Source organism: Lontra canadensis, unplaced genomic scaffold (assembly GCF_010015895.1).
Source record: "Lontra canadensis isolate GAN:19392208 unplaced genomic scaffold, GSC_riverotter_1.0 scaffold30, whole genome shotgun sequence".
Lineage (NCBI taxonomy): Eukaryota > Metazoa > Chordata > Mammalia > Carnivora > Mustelidae > Lontra > Lontra canadensis.
This window is the reverse complement of record NW_022631024.1, coordinates 2212587-2237432: the sequence shown is the minus strand read 5'-3', so window position 1 is coordinate 2237432 and position 24846 is coordinate 2212587. Positions and strand designations below refer to the sequence as shown.

Sequence of the window (24846 nt, the reverse complement as noted above, 5' to 3'; positions counted from 1 at the left end):
CCTCTCCAACCCGCTACTCTCTGACCCACAGATTCTCAACCTGGGCCACATATCCCAATCCAGCTGGGACACTTTCAAATTGCTGATGCCTGGAGACTGTTGGTCTGGATGGGCCTCAGGCATCAGGATCACAAAAAGCGGCCTGGGACACGGATCTCCACTCCAACCCACCCTTGTGGGTCTTGTCCTTACCTCCCTCCACGTTTGTTTTATGTTGTCCTGTGTTTCTGTTGAGAGTGGAGCAAGGACTCAGCCTATCCTGTATCTTGCCGTGTTCCCAACACCTTGGCAAGCGCCCAGCAGAATAGCTCAACAATTACCTGTCTAATGAATGAATGGGTGATGGAAGCTTGGGAAAAGGGAGCCTGCCCTCTGAGAAGTCCTGGGACAACAGGAGAAATTCGGCTCGTCAGTCAATCCCCCACCTCCAGTGCTGCCTACAAAATCTCACAGTAGCTACAGGCCCAGCTTGGGGGTGAGGACAGTGGGTGGGATGGCAGGTATGGCTGCAGCCTCCCTAAGATGTTGGGTTGCACAATGGTAGGTGGGACAGAAAGAGCAGAAGCATCTGGTCTGAGCTCCCATTCTACAGATGAGCACGGAGGCCTGGTGACAGAGAGAGCCTTAGCCCAGGCCATGCCCTCGAGGGGAGAGGCTGCAGAAAAAGCTCCTAGGAGGTCGAAGCTGCTAGAGGCCTCCTTCCAGGCTCGGCATGCTGTGTGTGACTTTGGCCAAACTGCTGACCTTCTCCGGACTTCGGTCTCGTCAGTCAGTACTTCGGCCGAGATGGTCCCGATCCCTGACTTGGGGAGACCCCCGGAGTCCTTGCCAGGGCAGCCAGACCCGCAGAGGGCCTGCAAGGGGTTAAGCTCCTCCCGCTGACTCTCAGGCAGCACGCAGACAAACCCCCTCCTTCTGACAAACACTTGTAGGAAATCAGGCTGGGCGCTTCCTGCCCAGGCGAGGCCGCCTCAGCCGCAGCAGGGGCGGGGAGAGGTGGGGAGCGATGCTTGTGTGTGAGCAGCAGCAGCCGGGGCTGGCAGAGTGGCCTGGAGGCGGGCCAGGGCGCCATGGAGGCAGGGGGCTCCCCAGGTTTGGAACAAAGACCTCACAGGCAGGTCCCCTGAGCCTGGGCCAGCAGGATGGTGGTGGAGCCCGAGAGAGGTAAGGGCGCCAGGCGGGCCGGGGAGGCCGCCTTCCCTCCGGACTGGCCAGTCACAGACTCTCTGGGACAGTCTGGACCAGCCCAGCCAGGAAGTTACAGCTGTGGCAGCTGTTACTACTTCTTTCGCAGTTTAGGGCGTCTGGCGCCCTGGGCACGGGTGGATTTTCGGGGGATTTCATCAAGCTTCCTGGCGCTAGATCCCCATCCGAGCCCTGATTCTGACCTCTGGGGACCTGGACGGGCGCTAGTCCCCTGCTATGCCTACGGCGTCCTAATCAGCACATGGAGAGTTGGTCCTCGGGCTGCTGAGGGGTCTGAGAGATGATGCTCGGATGAGGAGCTGCGGGGGTGGGGGTCCCCACTAAAGAGAGGCCCCATCTGCCACACCCCAAGGGGAGTTCTTGAGGCCGGCGAGGATAGAGTCCGCAGCGGCCAGGGCACCTTTCCTCTTTCTCCTTGGCCTCTGATGTGAGGAGACAGCTTGGGGCAGGAGGGGGTACATCTGGAGGGGAGGAGGGGCTGGAGCTTCCCCAAGGGACTAGTTTTTGGCGGGAACCCCTTGAGAACAGTAGGTCTGTGCCCAGCCAGCTGCTCAGGGAGGGCAGCTGAGTTTGGGGCTCTGAGCTCAGCCTTTTTAGAGGGGCCCAGTCACTTGCTGTGGGGACTCTTCCTTCCCCTTCCTCTCATCCTCCCCACAAGTCTCATGGACTTGGTTTCAGAGTCATAGCCCCTGGGTTTGAATCCCTGAGCTGCCCTTCCTGTCCCCAAGATCTTGTGAGAGCCAGCCACCTCTCTACAACTCCGTTTTCTCATCTGGGAGATGTCAGGGTTGAGGTGGGAGCAGAAAAGGGGCCCCCTGCACAACCTTGGCTGGATTGGAAGGGGGTTCCAGAAGGCACGGGGAGGCAAAGCCAGGCTGCCTGGCTGCGGTTGGTGTAGGACAACCTGAGAGATTGAGCCACAAAGACAGAGGGCCTCATTTTGGAGCGGCTGAGGGGGGCCAGAGAAGCCCTGTAGGGGGTGGGGGGGTGCAGACCCACTTGGGAACGGGAGAAAGAGACCAGAAGGGGCTCGAAGTCCCTTGGGACTGCTGGAGGCAGGGCCAGTGGTGGGGAGAGAGGAGCCATACAAAAGGAGGAGGGAGTGGTCGGTGCTTCCCTGGGGGGCTAGGTTCTTGAAGGCAGGTGGGGACCCTTATCCTAACAGCCCAGTGCCTGGGGGGATTTAGTGCTCACGGGGCTTTTTCGGGTTCAGGCCCCAGTTCATATGGCTAGGGCCTTCACCCAACCCCACTGCCTTTCAGGAGCAGCTGAGCCTTTGACTGCCATTCAAGAAGCCCAGGCCGTAGCTGTCAAGTTCCCTTCATATGTTCAGGTTCAGACCTCAGTGCCTTTGCCTGTGCTGTTCCCTCTGCCTGGAATGCCTTTCCCCATTCTTCTCCCCCCAGATCCTCTTTGCCCAGCTTCATGGTTCCTTCATATAACCCTCTGTATTGTTACCCAGCCCCCAGGTTGAAACCTTGGGACACTTTGGCCCATATCAGTATTTCTGACGTCTTCAGAGGGCTTGGCACATAGCGGAAGGTCATGGGTTTTTTTAAATTAATTTGCACGCACTGGGTGTTCAGTATACATCTTGGTGACTCTGTAGTGGGTCCTCAGGATGGAGGAGGGAGTGAACAGCTCTGAAGCTGTTGCCCTTGGGGGTCACGGTCAACCAGGAACCTCAAAGTTCATTCAGCCACCACCCAGCCCACGCTCACGGGGCAGTAACTCCTTGTAGAAGCCAGAGCTAGGGGGCGGTGCTCTCCCCATCTTCCAGTGAGGGGAGGTTCAGCACAGCGGTTGACGAGGAAGCAAGAGCACCAGACCTGGAACCTGGTCTCCACGTACTCTGCGACTTCTCTTTCTTGGCCGCAAGGGCGAGGACACAGCGAGGGCGTGTCCTCATCCCAGCCTGAGGATGGGCTGTAATTGGCCCCCGAGTGTGTTTGTTGAGTGACCCGCTGACTGGGGGGCTGGGCCCTGGGCTCCCTGGCCCTGAGGGCCATGGCTTGCACAGAAGACAGAGAGGCCCTGCCCCCGGGGGGCTCACAGGTTTCAGGGCCTGGGGAGCATGCGCACAACTCCAGCTGGTGACCGCAGCTGCCTCTGCCGCGCACCAAGTTTCAGCGAGGACTGAGTCATCCCAGGAGACAGGATGTTCCTCTTTGTGCACCCAGAGGCCCCTGTGATTGGGCCACCAGCTTTGTGGCATGGCTAGAAAAAAAGCCCTAAAAGTCAAAAAACCACATGCCTCCCCAGCCCCTTCCTCTGTGGAGATTTCAGGAAGAGAAAAGCGGCTCTTAGCACCTCCCACACCTCCCCAAGTAGCAGGGCCCGGAAGGCCTACCCTGCCCTAGAGTGTGGGCCTCACCTGCCGTGTTCACTTAAATGCCGATTCCTGGTCCCTATCCCAGGGCCACTGAGTCTGGCTCTCTTGGGGTCAACCCTAGGAATCTGCATTCTTAGGGATTTTTTTTTTTTAAGGAGTTTATTTATTTGTCAGAGAGAAAGAGCACAAGCAGGGGGAGCAGTAGGCAGAGGGAGAAGCAGGCTCCCCACTGAGCAGGGAGCCCAATTTGGGACTCGATCCCAGAACCCTGAGATCATGACCCGAGCTGAAGGCAGGTGCTTTACCAACTGAGTCACCCAGGTGCCCCTGCATTTTTAGAGAATTCTTAAGAACACTCGAGTTATCGGCCCACTGGCAGGGATTCCCGAGAAGGGTGCAGACCCCCCAGATGGTATGGGAAGCAAGGATTAGAGCTTCTCCTTAAAAGATTTATTTATTATTCCATCTTTTTATTTATTTATTTATTTATTAAGATTTTATTTATTTATTTGACAGACAGAAATCACAAGCAGGCAGAGAGGCAGGCAGAGAGAGAGGAAGGGAAGCAGACTCCCTGATGAGCAAAGAGCCCGACGCGGGGCTTCGATCCCAGAACCCTGAGATCATGACCCGAGCCAAAGGCAGCGGCTTAACCCACTGAGCCACCCAGGCGCCCCAATTATTCCATCTTTTTAAAGAAGTTATCTTGGATATATTTTTCCTAATACCTGTATTTTTTTCTCATACACCAGCACGAGGATGCATATATATAAAGGTATCAGATATCTGTAGAGAGAGGAGATGAGAGTAAATACAGGTTTCTGGTGAGTGTTGTGACAGAAAATTGGAGATGACTGGCCCAGATGAATAGTTTCCGATCTTGCTCTGTTGCTAACCAGCTGGGTGATCTTGGCCAAGTCACTGTTCCAAGGCCAGGCTTCAGTTTTCTCTTCTGAAAAATACTTTTCCTGCAACCTGCTTCCCCTTTTGGGTTGAGGGCAGGTGGAGAACATGCAGGCTGGCACAGAGTGGGCACAGCATCTGTGGTAGGGGGCAATTCTGCGGGGGCAGGGAGGAAGACTGGGTGCTGGGGAGGGCATGAGCCACCCCTCCCTCCAGGCCTGCTGCAGGCACAGAAGTTGCGGCCAGAGGCCATGCAATGTGATTCCCTCCCTGTCCCCACCCCCGTCCTTGAGAAGGCTGCAGCCTTCCCAGTGATGCACTGTTGCCCAGGGAACTTTCGATCCAGAAATAGTTGCCTGCTGACTTTTCTCAACTGTGTAAATCAAGGCCCTCACCAAGGCCCTAAGTGTTCACGAGGCTGCAGGGACACAGACCTATCTGTCCTCCAGGGAGGCCTAGGATCATAGACCACTGTCTCCACAGTATGGAGGGAAGAGCCCGGGCCTGACCCCAGCCTTATCGTGCCCAGTGAGTGGCTTTGGGTATGGGCCGCTGCTGTCTGGGCCTCCGTTTTCCCACTTGCAGAGTCAAGCTTTTGTATGAGCTAACCTGGAGCTTCTGGGAGGGTCCATGCCGCTGCTCTGTGGTCTGGGGGCTTGGGAAGTGTTGGCCATAGCACGGGGCTGGGAAAGAAAGGTGATGGGAGAAGAGAGAGAGTGAAGGAAAAGAGGAAAAGGAAGAGAGGATAGAGGGAAGAAGGTCCCTCCGCAGCCAGACTCCCTCTTCCGGTTCCTTCTCCCCAAATAGTCAAAAAGAAACTTCTCAGCAGCAGCTCTGGTATGCTGTCCCGAGGGTGGGATGTGCTGAAGGGGACCTGAGAGGCCCTCCTGGCTCTGGCCACCATCTCTTCTTGCCCACGCTCCGCTGTCAGAGCGGAGGCCTTGTCCCACCCCCACAGCTATGGGGGACACCACTGCTGTGTCACCCCCTCCTGCCTCACCCCCTCCTGCCTCCATGGTGCCTGGGACGCCCCTGCCTGGACATGCTCTCTCTCTCTCTCTTTTTTTTTTAATTTAGGTGAAATTAACATGCCATGAAATTAACGATTTTTAAAGAAACAATTCATTTAGCATATGTATAGTGTTGTACAACCACAACCTATATCCAGTTCCAAAACATTTGCAGCACCCCACAAGGAAAACTCATACCCATCAAACAGTCACTCCCCATCCCGCCTCCCCCAGCCCCTGGGAACTGTCAGCTGGCTCTCTGTCTCGATGGATTTACCTGTTCTGGGTATTTCATAGAAACGGAATCCTACTACAAGTGACCTTCTGTGCCTGGCTTCTTTTCTCCTCTCCTAATGTTGTTCAGGTTTATCCCCGTGGTGGTGAGTCCCAGCCCTTCTTTCCTTTCTGTGGCTGAGCACTGTTAGGTCTCACGTGTACCCCACAGTGTTTATCCATGCATCTGCCCATCCACATTTGGACCATTCCCCGCCTTGGGCTGTTGCAAATAGTGCTGCTCTGAATGTGTGTGTGTGTGTGAGTGTGTGTTGGTTTGAGTACCTGTTTTCAATTATTTGGAGTACTGGAATGTTTTCTTCACCCCCCTCCCAGTCTGCATTCTTACCCATCGGTGGTTAGGGAAGGCTCCCTGGACTAAGCCTTGCCTGCTTCCTAAGCCTACTCTGCCCCCTCCCACAGTGTCCCCATGTGTCCCTGTCGTGCTCACCTTAATTTGTAGTCGCTGCCTGTTTGTCTGCTCCCTCCTGGGCTCTCTGTCCCAGCACATGCATGGAGCCTGGGACACAGTGACAATCCCTAGCACACCCCTGGACCCAGAGCTCTTGCCGGGGCCAGCCTCTGGCTCCTGACCCTGTATCTCAAGTAATTGAGCTCCAGGTTTTGCTAAAGAAACTGAAGGTGGTGTGACTTGCCCAAGGTCGCACTGCTTTCGTGGGCTGGAGCCAGCAGGTGCTCCAGGGCTGTTGCATCCCAGTGTTCCTGTTGGTAACCTGCTCGAAGCTGGGCGGGGACTGAAAGAATGATGCTGTCCCTTGATTGTGTCTCCCACAGGCAGCAGGTAGGATGGCCGGTACTGAGAGAAGCTGGCGGTGACTGAGGCGCCCGCAGTGGCAGCTCTGTCTCCTGAAGATGAGGTGGCCCAGGTGAAGCCCAGGCTAGGTCCCATGGCCAGCTCCAGGACGGAGGTGCGCTGGCCCGAGCTGGGCCTGGGGAGGGGGCCCCAGCGGCGGCGCTGGGCCTGGGCTGAAGAGGAAAAGGATGCCAAGGGGAGCGAGGGAAAAGAGGGGGCCTTTCCCAATGCCACCAGCCCCGAGCTCCTGGAAGACTTCCGGCTGGCCCAGCAGTGCCTTCAGCCGCTGGAGTGGGACCCGCGGGCTGCTGACAGCCAGGATTCCGAATCGGGAGAGTCTGCGGGAGAGGGTGAGACTGACCTCCCCCTACCCCACCCCACAGGGAGCTGAATATCCCACCTTCTGGTGGGAGATGGGGAGTGGAGGGTGTTTTTTTTAAGATTAAAATCCATAAAGCCTATAATTTAAAATTTTGAATGATTTGAATTATATAAGTTGTAATGTTCAATGCAGAAAAATCAGCGAATATGAAAGCGAAAACAGAAAAATTTACTTATTATCCAGATAACTGCTCTTTTCTATATGCATGTATGCAAACGTAATATGCAAATGGAAATGGAATAGTACTCTACAAACGCAAGGGTAACCTGCTTTTTTTTTGCAACTTAATAGACATGAACATCTTCCCAGCTCTTCTTCTCTCCCTCCACAAGTCATTCTTAATGCATGCAAGCAATTCCATGGGGTGGATAGTCTGTACTTTGAGGGCCAAACTCTTGCTGTCATAAAAAATGCAGAGATGAATATCATTAGTACATCTTTGCCCATGTGATGTGCTAATAGCCTTGGTCATTTAAACTGCTTGGTCCCAGGGTTATGTCCATTTTGAAGATCTTCTAAAAATCCCAGTTAGCAAATGACAATGGAGCTATGCCGTGTCTTCTAGAATGAGCGTTTCCCTTGCATGGAGAGCAGCTCAGACTAAATTCCTAATTTTGCCGAGCAGTCCCTTGTCTCTGAATCTCGGTTTGCCCATCTGTGAAACAGGAGCAGCAGTACCACTGAGAACAGCTCGAGCTTGATCATGTGGTTCCAGTCACACTTAAAACACAGACGTGAAATCCTCCAACTTTGGGTTCTGTGAATGGTGTAGGCCCCGGTGCACGGTGGAGAGAGAAGGCATTAGGCTGGTAGCAGATTGTGACATGACCCAGAGTTCTTTCTGTCAGGTCGGCTTAAAGCAGGACTTGCCTACCACTACCTGCTCAGGAGCCACTTCCAACCCATCAGGGCGAGGTGACTTTCACATGCTGGGAGGAAAGGGCAGAGGCATCTCTTTCTAAGGTCACATGGTAACCCCTTGCTATGACATAATAGCCACTGCCAGCGTCCTTACTGTGTGCCAGGCGCAGGGCTGAGCAGGATGCAAGCTGTGTCTCCTTCCCTCCTCACCATCTTCTGCCAGGTAGGAGGGACTAGCCTCAGGTCCAAGTTAAGGGTTGTGAGAGAGGTCAGCAACCTGCCCCTGGTCGCCAGAAAGGGATCAGAGGGCCCAAGACTGAATCCAGGGCTCCCTGGCTCCAAAGCCTGTTTTCCCCATCGTGCCGCATGACCCCCGCTACAGAGACTAACTTGCCAGCATGGGTGGGACCTTTGTCCTGAGTCCAGGGTTGCTGTGAACCGCTGCATGTTCCTGGGCTAGTTACCTAACCTCTGTGCACTATAAACAAGAGAGACTTGTTTTCAGGAGATTTTAAGGAGTCGGAGGATGTAGAGGTGCTAGGAGAAAGGCTGCAGAGAAGTAGAGAGATACAGGGGTGATGACAAAGGTGTGTCTCATGAAACTTTGGATCTATCCCAGAGGCTGACATAGGTTCTAGGACAAAGTAGGTGCTCAGTAAACACTGACTGAGTGAATGATGCTTAGAAGCATGCATGAATGGGTGGGTGGGTAATGGATGGGTGAGTGGGTGGGTGGATGGTTGGATCAATGGGTGAATGGGTGATGGGTGGGTACATGGTTGGAAGCATAGTGAATGGATGGGTGGATGGATACTTTTTGATCATATTGTCCTCCCAGCCTTGTTCTTTTCCTTCTTTCCATTCAGTCAACAAATACTGAGCACCAGCTCTGCAAATACACTAGTAAACAAAAACGGAGGGTATCCTTGCCACCATGGAGATTACAGTGTAGTGGGGGAGACAGATGTTAATGAAACAATCATGAAAACAAATGGAGAACTGGAGCTATGATAAGTGTTTCAAAGTAAAGGTATTAAGTCCTATGAAAACCTGTACAAGGGAGAATCTGACCTCGTTAGGAGATCTGAGATTTCCCTGATGAGGTCAAGGTTGAGCTAATGCCTGAAGGACAGTTAGGAGTTAACAAGGTAAGGGGAGGGAGAGAGGACCCTGGCAGAGAGATGAGTATGACAAAGCCCTGTGGCTGGAGCAATGTGGAATGGCTAGAGCAGGGAGAGACTGAGGGGGACCGGAGAAAAGAGATGGATTAGGAGAGCTAATGGGGTATGGAGACAGGGGTCTTAGGACCACACTCTGTCCTGGGAACAGGACAATATTGCTTAGTCTTCAGATGGAGGATGAGGATGAGGATTAAGGAGATCATTAGGTGGCTACTGCAATAGTCCAGGCAAGAGAGGATGCTGGCTAGAGCAAAGGTAGTGCAGGACTAAGAGCACTAGGTGAGTCCAAGAGCTCTGTAGGAGGTGATCTTGACAGGATCAGGGGACAGAATGGATTATAGGGATTGGGTGGGGGTGGGGGGAGTGATGGCCAAGGTGCTGTCCAAGCTTCTGGCTTGTGCAACTGGATGGGATGGTGTTTCCATTTGCTGAGATGGGAAATAGTGAGGGATAGCCAGGTTTGAGGATCAGGTTTGGAGGACTGGGGACAACTAGAGGAGGTGCTAGGTAAGTACTTGGCCATATGGAGGGGGGAGGGGGAGCGGGAATCACTGGGATTCTTGCCATCACTGTAGGATGAGGAAATGAAGGCCCAGAGGGGTGAAGTAACTCTGGGAATGTTACACAGTGAGTCCAGACCTGGTGTATCCTGAGCAGTGACCTGTCTTTCCAGAGTTTGAAGCAGAGAATGTGGACAGCCCAGAAAGTTCCAGCTTGCCTCTCAACTGGCTGCCCGAGCAGGATCCTCACCTGGCCATGACTGAAGAGTTGCTGGAGGAAACCCTTGGAGGTCCTGAGGTGGAGGAAGCTGGAGACAGTTCCCCAAGATTGGAGTATGAGACTGGTCTCAGCTCAGGGGGCAATGGAAACACCAGCCCCAGGGCTCTGGGATGGGGTCAGGACATGGGCTGGGTGGCCTCTGGCAAACAAGCCAGTGGAGACAAACATCCAGAACATTCTGAGGACAACCCAACTGTCGACCTCAGCTCTTCAAGGTCCTGGAGCAGTGGGACCGTGAGCCTCGACCACCCCAATGACAGCCTTGATTCTACCTGGGAAGGAGAAACTGATGTCCCCCAGCCCGCTGGCCTGGCAGAAACCTTACCGCAAAACTCCAGTCACCACCTCCTAAGCCCAAACACCAGCACTGGAGGAAGTGTTGCTCTGGCAACCCCCACAGAATTCCAAGACTCCTCAGTACCCCAGGCCCAGAGCCTCCAGGGTCCAGCAGATAAGTGGAAAGAAAGTACCAGCCTCTCCTACCCTCAGTTGGGGGACGAAGCCTGGAAACGGACACGGACATCCCCTAAGACACTCCCTTCTCGATTCACTGGCTCTGTCAGCCCCCTGAATCCGCCTAGGTCAGGCCGGCAAGACAGGCTGCCGCCCAGGCAGGGAGCCACTCTGGCTGCCCATTCATCTTCTGATGCCTCCAAGTATGGGCGGGGGCAGCTGAACTACCCACTCCCTGATTTCTCCAAGGTGGGACCCCGGGTAAGGTTCCCCAAAGATGAGAGCTACCACCCCCCCAAGGCCAGGAACCACAGCAGGCAGCCCCAGGGCCCTGCCAGGCCGCTGATCTTCAAGTCTCCTGCTGAGATCGTGCAGGAGGTTCTGCTGAGCAGCGGAGAAACCTGCCCGGCCAAGGACCCACCTGCTACACACCCCATCACCAGGGTACCCCAAGAATTTCAGACACCTGAGCAAGCCACCAAGCTGGTCCATCAGCTCCAGGTAAGCTGGTCTCCTGTCTATAGGCATGTCACCAAGGTACTTGGCCCAAGGTTCGAGGCCATTCCGGTAGGAAGTCTTAGGACTAGGCCAGGAATCCCCTGCTGGTAGAGCAAGGGTTGTACCCAAGCTGGTTCCTAAGCTCTTTGCTCAAAAAAAGAGCAGTGCTTACACTCATGCCACAAGGATAATCCGGTGCTTATTTTTAACTTCTGCTGTGAGAAAATCAAATCGTATACATGACAGGAAAATGGTCTAATGAACCCCCATGTACCTGCCACCCAGCCCCCACCAACCTTTTTTACCTGTGGCCTCCTCTCTTCCCCCTCTCACCATACTGGAATATTTTGAAGCAAATTTCAGGCCTCAGATCATCTTACCTAGAAATATTTTAGTGTGTATGTCTGAAGACTGGCACGCTCTCTGGAACGTGGCGATCCCATCAGCTTATCTAGAAGCCGATACCAGTTCCCTACTATTACTCAGTTTCCAGTCTGTGTTCTGATTGTGTCTCATAAATGCCTTGTTCATTTCAGTTGGTTCGAATCATGGTCAAACACGGCTCATCTGTTGCTTGTGATCGATGTGCCTTTCTTTTTTTTTTTTTTTTTAAAGATTTTTAATCTATTTACATGACAGAGATAGCAAGTAGGCAGAGAAGCAGGCAGAGAGAGAGAGGTGGAAGCAGGTTCCCTGCTGAGCAGAGAGCCCGATGTGGGGCCCCATCCCAGGACACTGGGATCATGACCTGAGCCAAAGGCAGAGGCTTTAACCCACTGAGCCACCCAGGTGCCCCTCGATGTGCCTTTCAAGTCTCCCCAATCCCACCCCTGTTGTTTTTTTTTTCCAAATCTCCTCCTTCCTTTTGGTGTATTTGTTGAGGAAACCAGTTCTGTCCAGCAGAGTCCCCCACATTCTGGAGTTTGCTGACACACCATCTTATCTCTCTCCTACGTTCCACTGTCCTCTCCTTGTCCTGCATGTTGTCCGTCTAGAGCTCGAAGCTTTTGGGGCTTGCAACCCTCTGTGCATGTCCCCTCCAGACCACCGGCTCCATGTGGCTAGGGGCTTTTTTTTTTTTTGGTAAGAGCATGTCACAGGTGTTTCATTCAGGAGGCGCAGGATTCTTGGGATTCTTGCTCATCTCTCATTTGTGATATCTGCAGCCACCGATGGCCATGGCCTTGATCCAGTCCTCCCTTTGGCAGTGACAAAGTGATAGTATCCTAATGCTGTCATTCCTCCTGCATTCACTTGCTGGAGTTCTTCTCTAAAGTAAAATTTTCTCTCATTGACTATTTGGTTATCAAGGTCTTGTTCCTATGGGAAACACGGGAGAAACGCTTGAGTCTGTTCTTCTAATTAAGGGTTTTCAGACCCGTGTCTCTGTTCTTCGACGTCCTTCAGAAGCGGGGGTGCCATTTGTTTCTGCCTTTTCCCTGCCGTGACTTGTGTGACGAAGCTGTTCAGTTTAGTTGAGGGCAAGTAGTGACTGAGCAAATGCGATTCCCAAGTCTTCTACGGGACCCTTGGATGATTCATTCCATCCGCCATTAAAAAGCCACTTAGGAAGCACAGGCTCCGGACGTGCGGGGACCAGAGCCGTGGGGAAGACGGATGTGGGCCTCAGCCCCCAGAGGTGACAGACGGCAGGGAATTAGGACAGATGAGCAGGGAGTTGCAGTCCCTGGGATGGGTGATGCATCAAGGTAAACCAGCCCAGAGGCCCTCATCCCTGATGGGCGGTCGGGGAGGTTAGCAGGCTGTCCTACCTCCTCTCCCACTCCGAATTTGGCCACGGGGGTGTGTGTGGCACGTGAGCCTGAGGGCTTCTGCTTAGCTCCCACCTCTGAGCTCTGACACTCTGAGGAACCCTTGGGGGGCTGGGCTCCTGGGAGGGGTCTCCTGGTGAGGGGCGTGGGCGCATGACCCTGTTGCTCTCCCTTTCCTGCAGGAGGACTACCACAAGCTCCTCACCAAGTACGCCGAGGCTGAGAACACCATTGACCAGCTGCGCCTTGGGGCCAAGGTACTGGTTGGGGTAGGGTGGAGGTGGGGGGTCTGGCCCCCGAGAGATGACACTCCCCCACAGTCTTTGCTCCTGCCTCCTAAGGCCCTGGAGATACAAGAACCCAATCCTTAGTCTAACACAGGGTCCCTCTGTGACCTTGGGCATTGACATTGCCCTCTCTGGGCTCCATCTCCTTCAACATTGATGAACTTTGATGTCGTTGAATCCTAGAATCCGGGTTTCCAGGATTTTCACCAGGTCTGGGGTCAGACCACTTGGGCTCTGCTCCTGGCTCCATTACTGACCAGCTCTGTGACCCCGCACAAGTTTCTTGGGCTCTCTGAACCTCAAGGGAGTAGCACGGAGTTTCTGCTCAGCTCCTGGAGCTTATTTCTTAGGTCTGATCCTTCCAGAATGGTTCATGCTCACTCATGCTCCCCCACTGATTGAATGTCCAGTGTGTAGCAGAGCAAGTGAGGAGGGGGAAATCCATCCACACCCATCCTGCTCAGCCCGCACCCTGCCTGGGGAGGAGGCTGTGAATTCTCACTTGGGACCTTCCCCTTTCTGGGGCTGAGGCAGGAAGTGGGGCCTGTCGCTGCCCCTGGTGGCTTCCTGCTTCCCCTGCCCCCCTCTTGCCCCATCAGGCCACAGTGGAGGAGGGGCTGGGAGCTGAGGGGTGGAGAGGCAGACCTTCCCTCACCCTTGCCTGCTGTCTCAGGGCCCCCACCTGGCCTGTCCCTGTCACGCTCCAGGACCCCTCCCCTGCCACAGGTTAGTCTCAAGCCTCCAGAGGCACTTCTGTGACGTGTGTCTGAGGCAGCCCTGATAAGAAAATGGAGGTCCTGTTCTGGGAGCAGTTCTCCTGAGTCCCCACACCTGTCTGGACCAGGTAGATCCCTTCCATCCTGGCCGCCTTCAGGCAAAAGGGGGTTAATCAGACCTTCCTCCTGGGAGCTGGTGTGTCCCGCCTAATGTCTTAAGGCTCCTTACAGCTGCATGAAGCACGGAGCCAGAGGCGGGTTGGAAGGGCAGGGGAGTTGGGGAGACCTAGGTGGGGCATGGTGAGGCGTCCTCCCTGGGGAACCATGTGCACATGGCTGCAGACTCCTAGAAGCTCCGTGGAGAAAGGAACCGGCCATTAAATCCGAACTCGCAGCTCCCCCATCTAACAAATTGGGACTTGGGTCCCCAGCAGCAGCAGAGGCTGTCAGAGTTCAAGGTCAGGGGCAGGACCTTGGAGCACCTCCTCCGTCCCTCTTCTCCTTGCTTCCTCCTTTACTCAGTTTAGAGAGTGAGTCAGTGTATGGAATTCGCATACCAGACCCTGGCAAATACTTCCAAAGACATGGGGACGATTCTTCTTTTGAATATTATTAATATGAAGGTGTTTATTGGGCGCCCATGTGCGCCAAGCACCGTGCAGGCGTGGGCAGGCGTGGACACCATGGGAGCACAACCCGGTGGGGACCCGAAGTCTCCCCATGGACGGTCACCTTGTCCCAACTGATACCCAGACCCATCTCTTATTTGTGAGAGGAGCTTAGGAGGGAAGATGGGAGAGGCTAGGAATGGTTCAGTACCAGCTCACCCACTCTGACTTTCTTGAAGAATGACTCCTTAGTTTGGGGGTGCTCCTCAAGAGAATGGTGAGCATGGGTCAGCTAGCCTCTTCCAGAAGCAGGATGATTCTCTCCCAGTCCCCTAGTCTCACAGCTGCCCTGGTGCGGCCATACAGGCAGGGCTTACTGTCCCGGTGGGCTCAAGAGGACATGGAGCCCAGCTGGGGAGGGACTGGCACAGTCCCACCGGGTCCGGGGGGAGGGGTCCTGGCTTCCCAGCTGGGCTTTTCACCCTGTCCCCAGCTCTGTAGACTCTACCCTGAAGACATAGGGAGACTGCGGTGTTGCTTCCAGCTCAGAGCCCTTGCCAGGGAGGCTGGTTGGTGGAGACAGAAGTCTTACTGCTCCTTCAGACTAACCTGGTGGGAGTGAACCCCCCAGGGACCTGCTCAGTGCCACCCCCTATCTGCTCAGAGCCCAAGGGGAAGGGGTGGACCCACGTGGGAGGGAACCAAGCAGGCCAGCAGTGGGTGGGCAGCGATGGGTGGAGACCTGGGGGAAAGGGACCGGCAGGTACTAAGTGGTAAAAAGACACCAGGCCCCTGGCTAAGTATTACCAGGGTCATCTCCTTTGATCCACACAAGAGAAAACTGAGGCACAGCCAGGCCGTGGTTTGTTCAACCCCTCAGCTGGGAAGGGATTTAAAGTTGGAGATTAAACCTATGTCTGCCTGATTCCAGAGTGGGTGCTCTTCTCCCCATGCCTGGGTGGGCAGGATTTGGGATCCTGGGCTGGGCATGTGGCGGAGGCACAGGGACAAGGCAGAATGACGATGTTAATAGTGATGATAACAGCAGTGATACAGAGATGTTTACGGAACGCTGTCCTGAGTTATTTACCACTGGGGAAACTGAGGCACGGGGCAGATAAGAATATTTGCCCATCGCCCAACCAGCAGGTGCCGGAACTGGGGCTCGAGCCCAGCAGTATGGCTCGTGAGCCCACTATTAACCCCACCTTCTCTAGCAGAACCAGACTAGGCAATGGTCCCTACAGCTGGGGAGGCTGGCAGGGAGTCCCAAGGCCTGGCCTGGGGACACCCCTGAAACTGGACTGGGGGTAGGGCAGGGAGGCGGTGCTGGTCCTGAGTCTCTGCCAGACTCTCTTCCCTCCCACAGCTCAGGGCCAGAGTTGATGGTGATCTCACTGATTTGCTGCCACACTGTCACCTCCCCCCAGCTGCTGTCCCTGCGCTCAGCTTCAGGGGCATCTGGAGGAGCTGAGGAGACCAGACACTACCCTAGAAAGAGTTGGGGGGGGGTGGTTGACATAAAACTGCCCTTACTAAAATGTGTGTTCCGCTGACCTGGCTGGTCCAGGAGCCCCTGATGGAGGTGGGGGGCGGGAGCACGGAGATTAGTCTTCAGAGGAGTGGGGGGAATATTTCCTCTTCTCTCTACTCCCCCCTCCCCTCCTTGCCCCATTCATAAAGCACATTAGCATTTTAAAGGCTGTGAGAAACCCATCTGTGCAAAGACTAGTCCATTATTTAACCCCCTGTTTCCCACAGTTGCTGGTCTACTGTTCACTGATTAACCCCCCCTGAAGGAGCTAATTCGGCCTCAGGGAGCTCCACGGGACACCCAGGCTTGAAACGGGTGCCCTGGGGCACTGGGGTGGGTGGTGGCTGTGTCCAGAGACAGATCCGGAGAGGGCGGGCCCCAGAGCAACTTCAAATTACCCACACTCACCCCCCAGCTCCACCTTCCCAGGCCTCTGCAAGGGCTTTTGGCCCCTCTGCTGAAATGGTTCCTGTTCCTGTTTCTCCCCAGGTTGGGCCTGGGTAGGCTGGGCCTGAAGCTGGGGGAGGGGTAGGGTGGGGTCCTGGGCCTTCCCCAGATTTGGGTCACCCTGGGAGGAAAGGGGTGCTAGTGGGAAAGCCCCCACAGGCGGGTCTGAGCAGATGGCAGAGAGGATTATTAAAATCCAGCTTTGTTCTCATCAGATGCTGGGTCTGAAGGAGGGGGAGGCAATGGGGGCCAGGCTGTGCTGGGCTATTGTCCCTCACTTTGGAGTAGATTTTTGTGCCACAGCCAGGACGTGAAGAGCAGCTTAAGCAGGGAGAGGCTGCCTGCCTGGGGGCTAGGGAGCTCCGTGTATCAGACGTGTACCCTAAACTGCCCACGCCTGACCCTGGGGCAGCAGGGAGCAGTAAGATAAGCTGTCTGACCAGCTGGGAGGCACTGAGGCACCACAGGGAAAGAGCTTTTCCAGGGACCTGCCTCCATGATGGCCCCATAAATAACAATTGTGATGATAATGGAGAGAATGGTGGTGGTGGTGGTGGTGGTGGTGATGGAGATCATGGTGATGGTGATGATGGTAGTGATGGTGATGATTGTGATGGTGATAGTGGTGGTGATGGTGATGATCATGATGGTGATGATGATGGTGATTGTGGTGGTGATGGTGATGGTGGTGATGGTGATAATGATAGTGATCGTGGTGCTGTTGATGATGGTGATGATGGTGATGGTGATAAGGGTGATACTGGTGGTAGTGATGGTGGTGATGATGGTAGTGAGGGTGATGTGTAATGATGGGAACAGCAGTCATAATGGTGAGGACAAATATGAGGGTAGTGGCTTATGGTTATTGAGCAGTCACTCTGCGCAAAGAGAAGTCTGTTAAATCGCCTGTTGTAGGACTCAGAGTGGCCAGTGGCAAAGCCCACAGGTGAATATTTTCAGCTTTGTGGGCCATACAGTCTCTGTGGTAGCGACTCACGGCCACTGTGGTAGCATGAAAGGCCCTAGATGACACATAAGCAAGCACAGCTGTGTCTGCTAGAACGTAATTCACCAAAACAGACCGTAGCTGCCCAGCCCTGCACTGGCCCACCATCCGTTCCTGGGTCTCCTCTGATCTTGTGCTTCACACGGACCTGCTTGGCCGTCGGCCCGATTCCAGACTTCTCCCTCACGCACTGGTCTGTTTACCATGTGAAATCCACCCTCAGATGACGGAGACCTGCCACGGCTGAGAGAGGACCTCGTGCATGTGTTGGATTACTCACTCATTCAGACAGTCATTAATTGTCATTATTATCAATGGGATACTTATGATTAAAAATGTTTTTATTAATAATATATAATTGTAATATACTTGCTAAATGTGAAATGCCATATTAATTATAATTGTAGTTACATTGTAAATTATGGTAACAAATATTAGTAAAAATGATTAATCTGGGAAACCAGAGTTCTTTAGGGTCATGGCAGGGTTATAGTCTCAGCCCAAGGATTTCCAGCTGGAGATTTTGAGTGAGTTAACCAGAGTCTCAGTTTCCTCTTCTGTAAAATGGAGATGATAGTCCTTGCCCGGTCTCCCCTTCAGGACTGCCATGAACAGAGGATGGAAGGGCCTGTAAGTCCTTGGCCCTGTGTTTGGCCCCCACCCAAGGGCTCCACTAAAGGTAGCAGTAATTATTACAAGGCACGTTTGTGAGTGCCTAAGTGAGAGTATGAGTGAAGGGAGGCCTGTTGAGGAGTTTGCCCCAACCCTGACTTGACTCTGCTCATGCCTCCCCTCCCGGACAGGTGAACCTGTACTCGGACCCGCCCCAGCCCAGCCACAGCATCCACACAGGGACGGTGCCCCAGGGGACCAAGGTCTTGTCCTTCACCATCCCACAACCCCACTCTGTGCTGCGGTGGTTGGGCCCTGCCGAAGCCCCACAGATCCCTGGGGCCTCAGGTGAGTGTGGGAGATGCAGTGGGGCTGGAGGGCCTTCTGCCTGTGACTCTGCTCTGGGGGCACTTAGTTCCCCTTGGGGTGACACTGGCTTCAGGTCAGGCCAGGGAGGGAGGCAAGACCCTTCTCTGGGACCTTTGACTTGAAGAGGTCAGATGCAGATGTGGGAAGTGTCTTCCCTAGAGCCAGAGCAGCCTGGGGAAAGCTCTGCTGTGCCCTTGGCATTGGGTGACCTTGGACCCCCTGCTGCAGAGAGCCCTGTCACTCTGGAGCCCACGTTGGGGCTGGGCTCTGTGCCAAGGCTTGCCATGCGTGATCCCAGTTATTCTTCACATTGGCCCCAATGAGAGTCAAGGAGACCAAGGCTCAGAGAGGCGAGGTCATGCTGAAGGTCACACTGCCACAGCAGGAAGGGGACAGTGGGGATGTGAACTGGTGTCTGTCTGAGTTAGAGCCTGAACCACTGACTGGGAAACCAGAGGCCTCTCTGGGCCCCAGCTGTGAGATCTAGGGCAGATCCAGACCTTGTTCTTCCCCCGTACCTGGAACTACACTGCCCTCCCGCATCCTAGAGCCCGTGAGGATAGTGTGATCACGAGATGATGGTTGGAGCTAGATGATGGCAGGTGTGGTTCTGAGGTTGGCTGTGAGTCCCTCTGGCCCAGGAGGGACTGTTCTGGGCCCCAGCATTGAGTGGTTGTGCATTCCAGGGTGGCCGTCTGCTCAAGGAGACCTGAGCCCGTCCTCGTCTGCCCCAGCGTGGCTTCTGGAGAACCCAGGCATCACCCAGGACCAGCCCTCAGCAGAGCAGACCCGGGAGTTGGCCTCTCAGGCCCGCCGGTTCATGGCCAAGGTGAGGGGGATCTCCAGCTTTGCCCATGGGAAACACAACTCACCTGGAGAAAGCAGGGTGTCTGCCTGCTTGAGTGAGAAGCTCTCCACAGGGCTCCCTTGTTCCTCCCCTGGGGGCGGTAAATGGGCCATCCCCAAAACGTGCGCCTCTCCCTGCACTTGGAGACCACTTGGGCTAGAGCCCCGTCCTTGTCACTCAGCACTGGGTTCCCTCCCGTTTTTGGTGTCGGGTCTCATCACACTCCCTCCACTTGTGCTTGAAGGTATCTCTTGGGTCCCCTTCCCAGGGGAGACTTTGAGCCCTTCCAGGATTCTGGAAGGATAGCAGAACTCCACTCTACCTGTTCCTCTTCAGGATAAATGTTCCTGCTTTCTTAGTTCATTCATTACAGACATCCATTCTCAGTCTCTTCTCAAAGGGCTTTTATATTTTCACCAAAGAGTCCAAGTAACTGAGTTGTTCGTAGCACTATTTATAACCATACACTTGGCCTTCTGCCCAAAGGGCTTTAAAGTGGCTGAGAAAATACTTGTATTATAACCAACTTCTGAAGATGAAAGTAAGGAAACTGGGGGCAAAGGGAAAGGAAGGGTAGAAAGAACTAGAGGGAACTTAGTGTAAAATTAATAAACTAAATGTCCATTTGGACCCTGAATGCTTTAACAGGTCTATGTTTGGCTTTGAGGTTCCTGGCTGTCCATGCAAAAAGGGAAATGCAACAGTTACATATATTGCCATGTCCATAAAATAATTCCTTCAGAGTAATATCACCATGCCTTTATTTATTTATCTATTTAGTTAGTTAGTTAGTTAGTTTTGTAAGTGTTTTACTGGGAAGATAGAATTCACATGTCACACAATTTACACCTTTAAAGGTAATGCTTCGGTGGGTTTTATTATATTCACAGTCATACAGCCGTCCCCGTGGTCGTCTTTCGAACATGTTCGGCACCTAGTCAGAGCCCGCAGGTCCATGAAGGGGTCGTTCCCCATTCCCCCAGCCCCTGCCCCTGGGAGCTGCTCACCTACTTTCTGTCTCCATGGGTTTGCCTCTTCTGGACATGTCATATAAATAGAGTCCTATCATAATCATCCTTTTGTGTCTGGCTTCTTTCCCTGAGCAGAATGTCTTCACACGTGTATGGCAGTGACATGAGAAAGCACTTCATCCTGTGTAATCACCATCGTTCTGAGTCCCGTCCCTAGAGGGATGTGGCTTCTTGTCCTGTGTGTGATAAAGCAAAGCCAAGGCCATCACACTGAGCAGGAGCGGGGGCACCCGCATTGTTTGAACGAGAGCCACGGGTCAGGTGGCTCCTGAGTACTTGACCTCTGGCCGGTCCAAACTGAGATGTTCTATCGGTGGAAAGCGATGGATCTCAAAGACTTAATGCAACAAGAGAATATAAAATACCTCATTAGTAATTTTTTGCATTGATTACATGTCACAATAATGGTTTAGGATCATAAAATATTTTATTAATTTACCTGTTCCTTTTTTTACATTTTAAATATGGCTACTAGAAAATTTTATTTTACTGAAAATTTTAAATTACATATGTACCTTGCATTGCATTTCTATTTTATATAGAGAAGTTATGGAACATCATTGTATTATATAGATTTCTAAATTAGGGCTCCTGAGTGACTCAGTCATTAAGCCTCTTCCTTCGGCTCAGGTCATGATCCCAGGTCTGGGATCGAGCCCCGAATCAGGCTCCCTGTTCATTGGGAAGCCTGCTTCTCCCTCTCACACTTCCCCTGCTTGTGTTCCCTCTTTTGCTGCATGTGTGTGTGTGTCTCTCTCTGTCAGATAAGTAAATAAAATCTTAGAAAACTAAATTTCTATATTACAATTTTGCACTAAACTGAAGCTTTCCTAGAAATCCCAGAAAGCCCCAAATCGCCTTTGCCCTTTCTTTCCTAGTGAAAAATTTTTTGGTAACGATAATAGATGCCCACCGTAAAGTCCCTCACATGGTACAGAGGACATATGCAGTGAAAAGTCTGTTTTTCTGTACTTGCCCTTCTGTTTTGTGCAAAAATGTTCAACACACACACGCGTGTTTATAGAAATGGTCACTTAAGTATGTATGCTATGCTATACCCTGACTTTTTAAATACCCCGAAGTTGACTCTTTCTGGGTAGGCAATGAATTCACTTTGTTCAAAGCTCAAAAGATGCATATAGGAAAAATGCTTCCTGCCATCCCTGTCCCCCACCCCGTCCCCGCCACCCAGTTCTCTGCCCCAGAAGCAATGAATGGTTTCAGTTTCTTGCATCCTTCTAGAGGTTGTCTAGAATATATAGGCAAATGTATTTATATTTTTCCTTTTTTATTCTCTCGATAGTTTATACAAATGGTAGCATATTAAAAAGACTGGCCTGTCCCTTGATTTGACACTGAAAAGTAGGTCTTTCCTTACAGAGGAACAGGTGCACATACCTTTCCTCCTCTTGATGGCTGCATACTATTCCACGCATGGGCTTTTAGAGGGTTTCCCATTGCCCCCCAGTTATGCTATAGTGAACACTCCTGTCTCATAGGCCTTCATGCACATGAGTGAGTGTGCTTTGCTCTGGATAAATTCTGGGAGGCTCCACTTTGATATTTTCAAAGGCTGCCAGGGTCGAGGCCCATGGTGGAGTCAGTGACCGGCATCCGCCTTCCCGTGCTTGGCAGAAAACCCACATCCTGAGGCGGGACCCAGTTCCTGGTGCCAGTGTATAACTGTGACTAAGTGTGGGGTGAGGGGCTGTGGGACCCATCTTCCAGGGTCTGGACTAACGGAGCGTGTCTCCTGTCCTCCCAACGTCCAGGTGGAGTCCTTTGAGGGACTGATACAGGCGGGACGTCTGACAGCCCAGGACCAACTCAAGGTACCACCCACCGCAGGAGACTTCGTCTCCCACAACCGAGTCTCTGAAGCCTCGTCTGCCACAGGACAGGCCAGAGAATCCCAGACTCACTGTCTCCTTTGAGAGCAGATAGCCGCTGCCTAGCTTGCCAGGATCACGATCATGATAGCACAGGATTCCCGCTCCTTAGCCGTGACGATGGTGTGCCAGGCACTGTGGTGAGCCTCGGACACAGGTGGCTTCATTTTCTCATAGAAAGCCGGTAAGGCAGTTAGAGTCATCACCCCCATTTAACTGGAATGGAATGGAGAAGGCCACACAGCTAGTAGGCAGCAGAGCCCAGACCCAGGTCCGTCTGACTCCCAAGGCCAAGGTGGTCCTCACTGGCCTGGACTGCTTCCCCCTGACAATGCAGCTTCTCAGCCACCAGCAGCAGACTTTCTCTTTACTTACCTTTCTTATCAAAGTAATTGCCCAATATTAGAAAACCAAGGGGGAAAGGGGAGAAGCACCTTCTTCTAACCATTATTGGCTTCTTTCCTTTGGACTTTGGTATTTCTAGATAAACTGTAGTCATATATAAAATCTAGGTTTCTGCTGCCTCAGCCAGGGTCCTGGGAAGGAGCAGGGGAGCTCTCAGAGCTGGGAGTGAGGGGGTCGATGTAGGGCTGTGAGCAGGACTGTGGGCAGCGTCCGGGGATCTGTCAAGGAACAGGGAAGCCCAAGGACTGGCTGTTCTCTCCCATAGGGGCTGCACAGACCCATGGGGAGCCAGCAGGTGGGGAGGCCAGATGTCAATGGAGGCACAGAGCAGGGTGGAGAGAAGAGCTCAGATGGGATGGAGAGGGGCAAATGCAACACACTTGGTTTGTTAAAAAAACAACAACAACAACAACTGTATTTTCACTGTGTTATTACTATGTTCCCAATGACTGTGTTAGCCTGTAGACATCATCTGTTTTCCAATTGCAAAATGTGTGCCATGTGTTATATTATCTCATTGAAAGGATGACCAAGGACCTTGAACATCAAAAACCATTCCCTTTCTTCCCCTCTATCTTCATTCCCCCATATCGGAGGAGATCAGGAGCTGTTGGAAGATCATGCTTGCGCAGGAACTAGACTCTAGGTTGCCCTTGAACTCTGTCTGCCATCTGCATAGAATGAGTGGGATGGGGATGAGAATAAGGCAGGGATGATGATCCGACCTCCCACGGTCTTAGCCGTCTGTGAGCTATCACCACATTTGCTATGGAGGCCTAGCGTCACTGCTAGACCCATGAGCTCTAGAGCTAGAGGACCCGGGTTCAAATCCCGATCCCACCTTGCTCACTCACTGTGTGACCTTTACTAATTTCAGTAACCTCTCTGTGCCTCAGTTCCTCCTCTTTAAATGAAGATGATAAACGACCCCTCTTGTTAGGATTATGTTGGAAATTAAATGAATAATGCACAGCGATTCAGCTTTAGCTCCTGTTTTCCCTGGTATGATGGTGATAAGATCATCTGTCATGCGTCTATGAGGATTTGGGAACAGAGTGACTCGTTCCCAGATCCGCAGTTTTGAGAAGAAGCCTGAGGATCCATGGTCTCTCAAGAACTAGGTCCTTATGGGGACAGCGTGATGGCACATCTGACACCAGGAGCTTCAGGGAACATCAGAGCTCTAGCAGCTCTTCCCAGGAGAGACTGGTGCTCCCTGGAGCTGGTCCCAAGACTCTAAGCCGTGCTCTGTCTTGCTAGTCTGACGGCAGAGAGCTAGACCACGTCCTAACCCTAGCCTTCCAGCAACTTGGAGGCCCAGAGGACGGGTCTCCATCCATCCCCGGCCCTGCCATGAGCTGTCTCCTGCGCTGCATTGCAGGGTCCGAGCCCAGGGGGCCTGGGCGCTCAGTCCTCTCAGTCTGGTCTGGTCACAGGTGTTCCAGCGCCTAAAGGCTGCCCACGCAGCCCTGGAAGAGGAGTACCTGAAGGCCTGCAGGGAGCAGCCGCTGGCCCAGCAGATTGCCGGATCCCAGGGGATGCCTGGAAAATTCGATCCTGGCAGGTACCTGCTGGGGAGGGAGGCCCCTGGTTCCCTTGGTCGCCAGGAAGGGCACATTTCGATCTCATACATGCATCCCCTACAAGCACAGGGAGAACTCCTACCCCGGTTAGCATCATATCCAGCCTGAAGGCTAAGACCTGTGTCCTTTTGGACTCACTGCAGTGAGACATGACCTTGGATATGAAACCTGAAAGCACTCATCAGAGTGGGGACCTGAGGCCAGAGGGGGAAGGGATTGACTCAAGGTCCCAAAGGCTGCTGGTGGCAGAGGCCTCCTGGTTCCCAGTGGAGTCCCTTTTCACCTTGTTTTGTCGAGTTCTCCATGTCATTCAAATTAGGACGCTGAATGGACCCTCCGTGGGCATTCTCTGGGGTCTGTGCTCTGAAACACGGCCTTGCGCCCTGCCCGATGTGGCTGCTGTAACAGGCTCCGGGTGCTGGTGTCTGCCCTTTGCAGGGAGCTTGAGGAGGAGATATTCCAGCTGGGAATTCGCCTGGAAGAGCTGAAGGACCACATGGACCAGAACCAGCAGGAGCCTGGGCGAGTCGGGTCAGACTCCCCTCCGGACAGCCTCCCAGCCTCGCCCTCCCCATGCCAGCCAGCAGGCCTGCCTTCTCCTTCAGGACAAGCCCCCACTGCCACCGTCCAGACCCTCTGCCCTCAGGTACCTCTGTGCCCAGCTGTACTGGCCCATCCCCTCCTCCTCTTCTCCATTAAATTGATTTCTTCCCTACATACTTGCGAAGTAGGCACCAAATGCCAGTGGCCCCGGTACATGATGGAAATTCAGTGAGAAACCAACAGAAACGGGTGCCCTCTACCCTCATGGAGTTTTCTGTCTAGCGGGACTAATTCTGTTTTGTTCAGGGCTCCAAAGAAGAATTATGGGGCTCCAGGGGAGGTAACAGGGTAACATGACTGAGGTTATAGGGCAGGAGAAACTCTCCTTGAGGAAGAAATGTTTTAATGGGATCTGAAGGTGAGTGGGAATTCCTTCATGCAGAAGAAGAGAAGTCATGCAGCTGGGGAAGCAGCCTGTGCAGAGGCCCTGTGGTTAGAGTACGG

At 53.2% G+C, this 24846-nt stretch overlaps 1 protein-coding gene across 1 annotated transcript in view; it reads left to right on the top strand.

Moving 5' to 3' along the window:
- The first annotated feature begins 984 nt into the window (after positions 1-984).
- The window catches only part of AKNA (AT-hook transcription factor), a 41284-nt gene continuing 17422 nt past the window's right edge, over positions 985-24846 (top strand). Inside the window, exons 1-9 of the mRNA XM_032865691.1 lie at positions 985-1164; positions 6520-6888; positions 9636-10696; positions 12648-12722; positions 17867-18023; positions 18731-18873; positions 21695-21754; positions 23653-23780; positions 24238-24445. Of these exons, the coding sequence (XP_032721582.1) occupies positions 6633-6888; positions 9636-10696; positions 12648-12722; positions 17867-18023; positions 18731-18873; positions 21695-21754; positions 23653-23780; positions 24238-24445 (2088 nt within the window). The 5' untranslated portion in view covers positions 985-1164; positions 6520-6632. The remainder of the gene's footprint in view (positions 1165-6519; positions 6889-9635; positions 10697-12647; positions 12723-17866; positions 18024-18730; positions 18874-21694; positions 21755-23652; positions 23781-24237; positions 24446-24846) is intronic.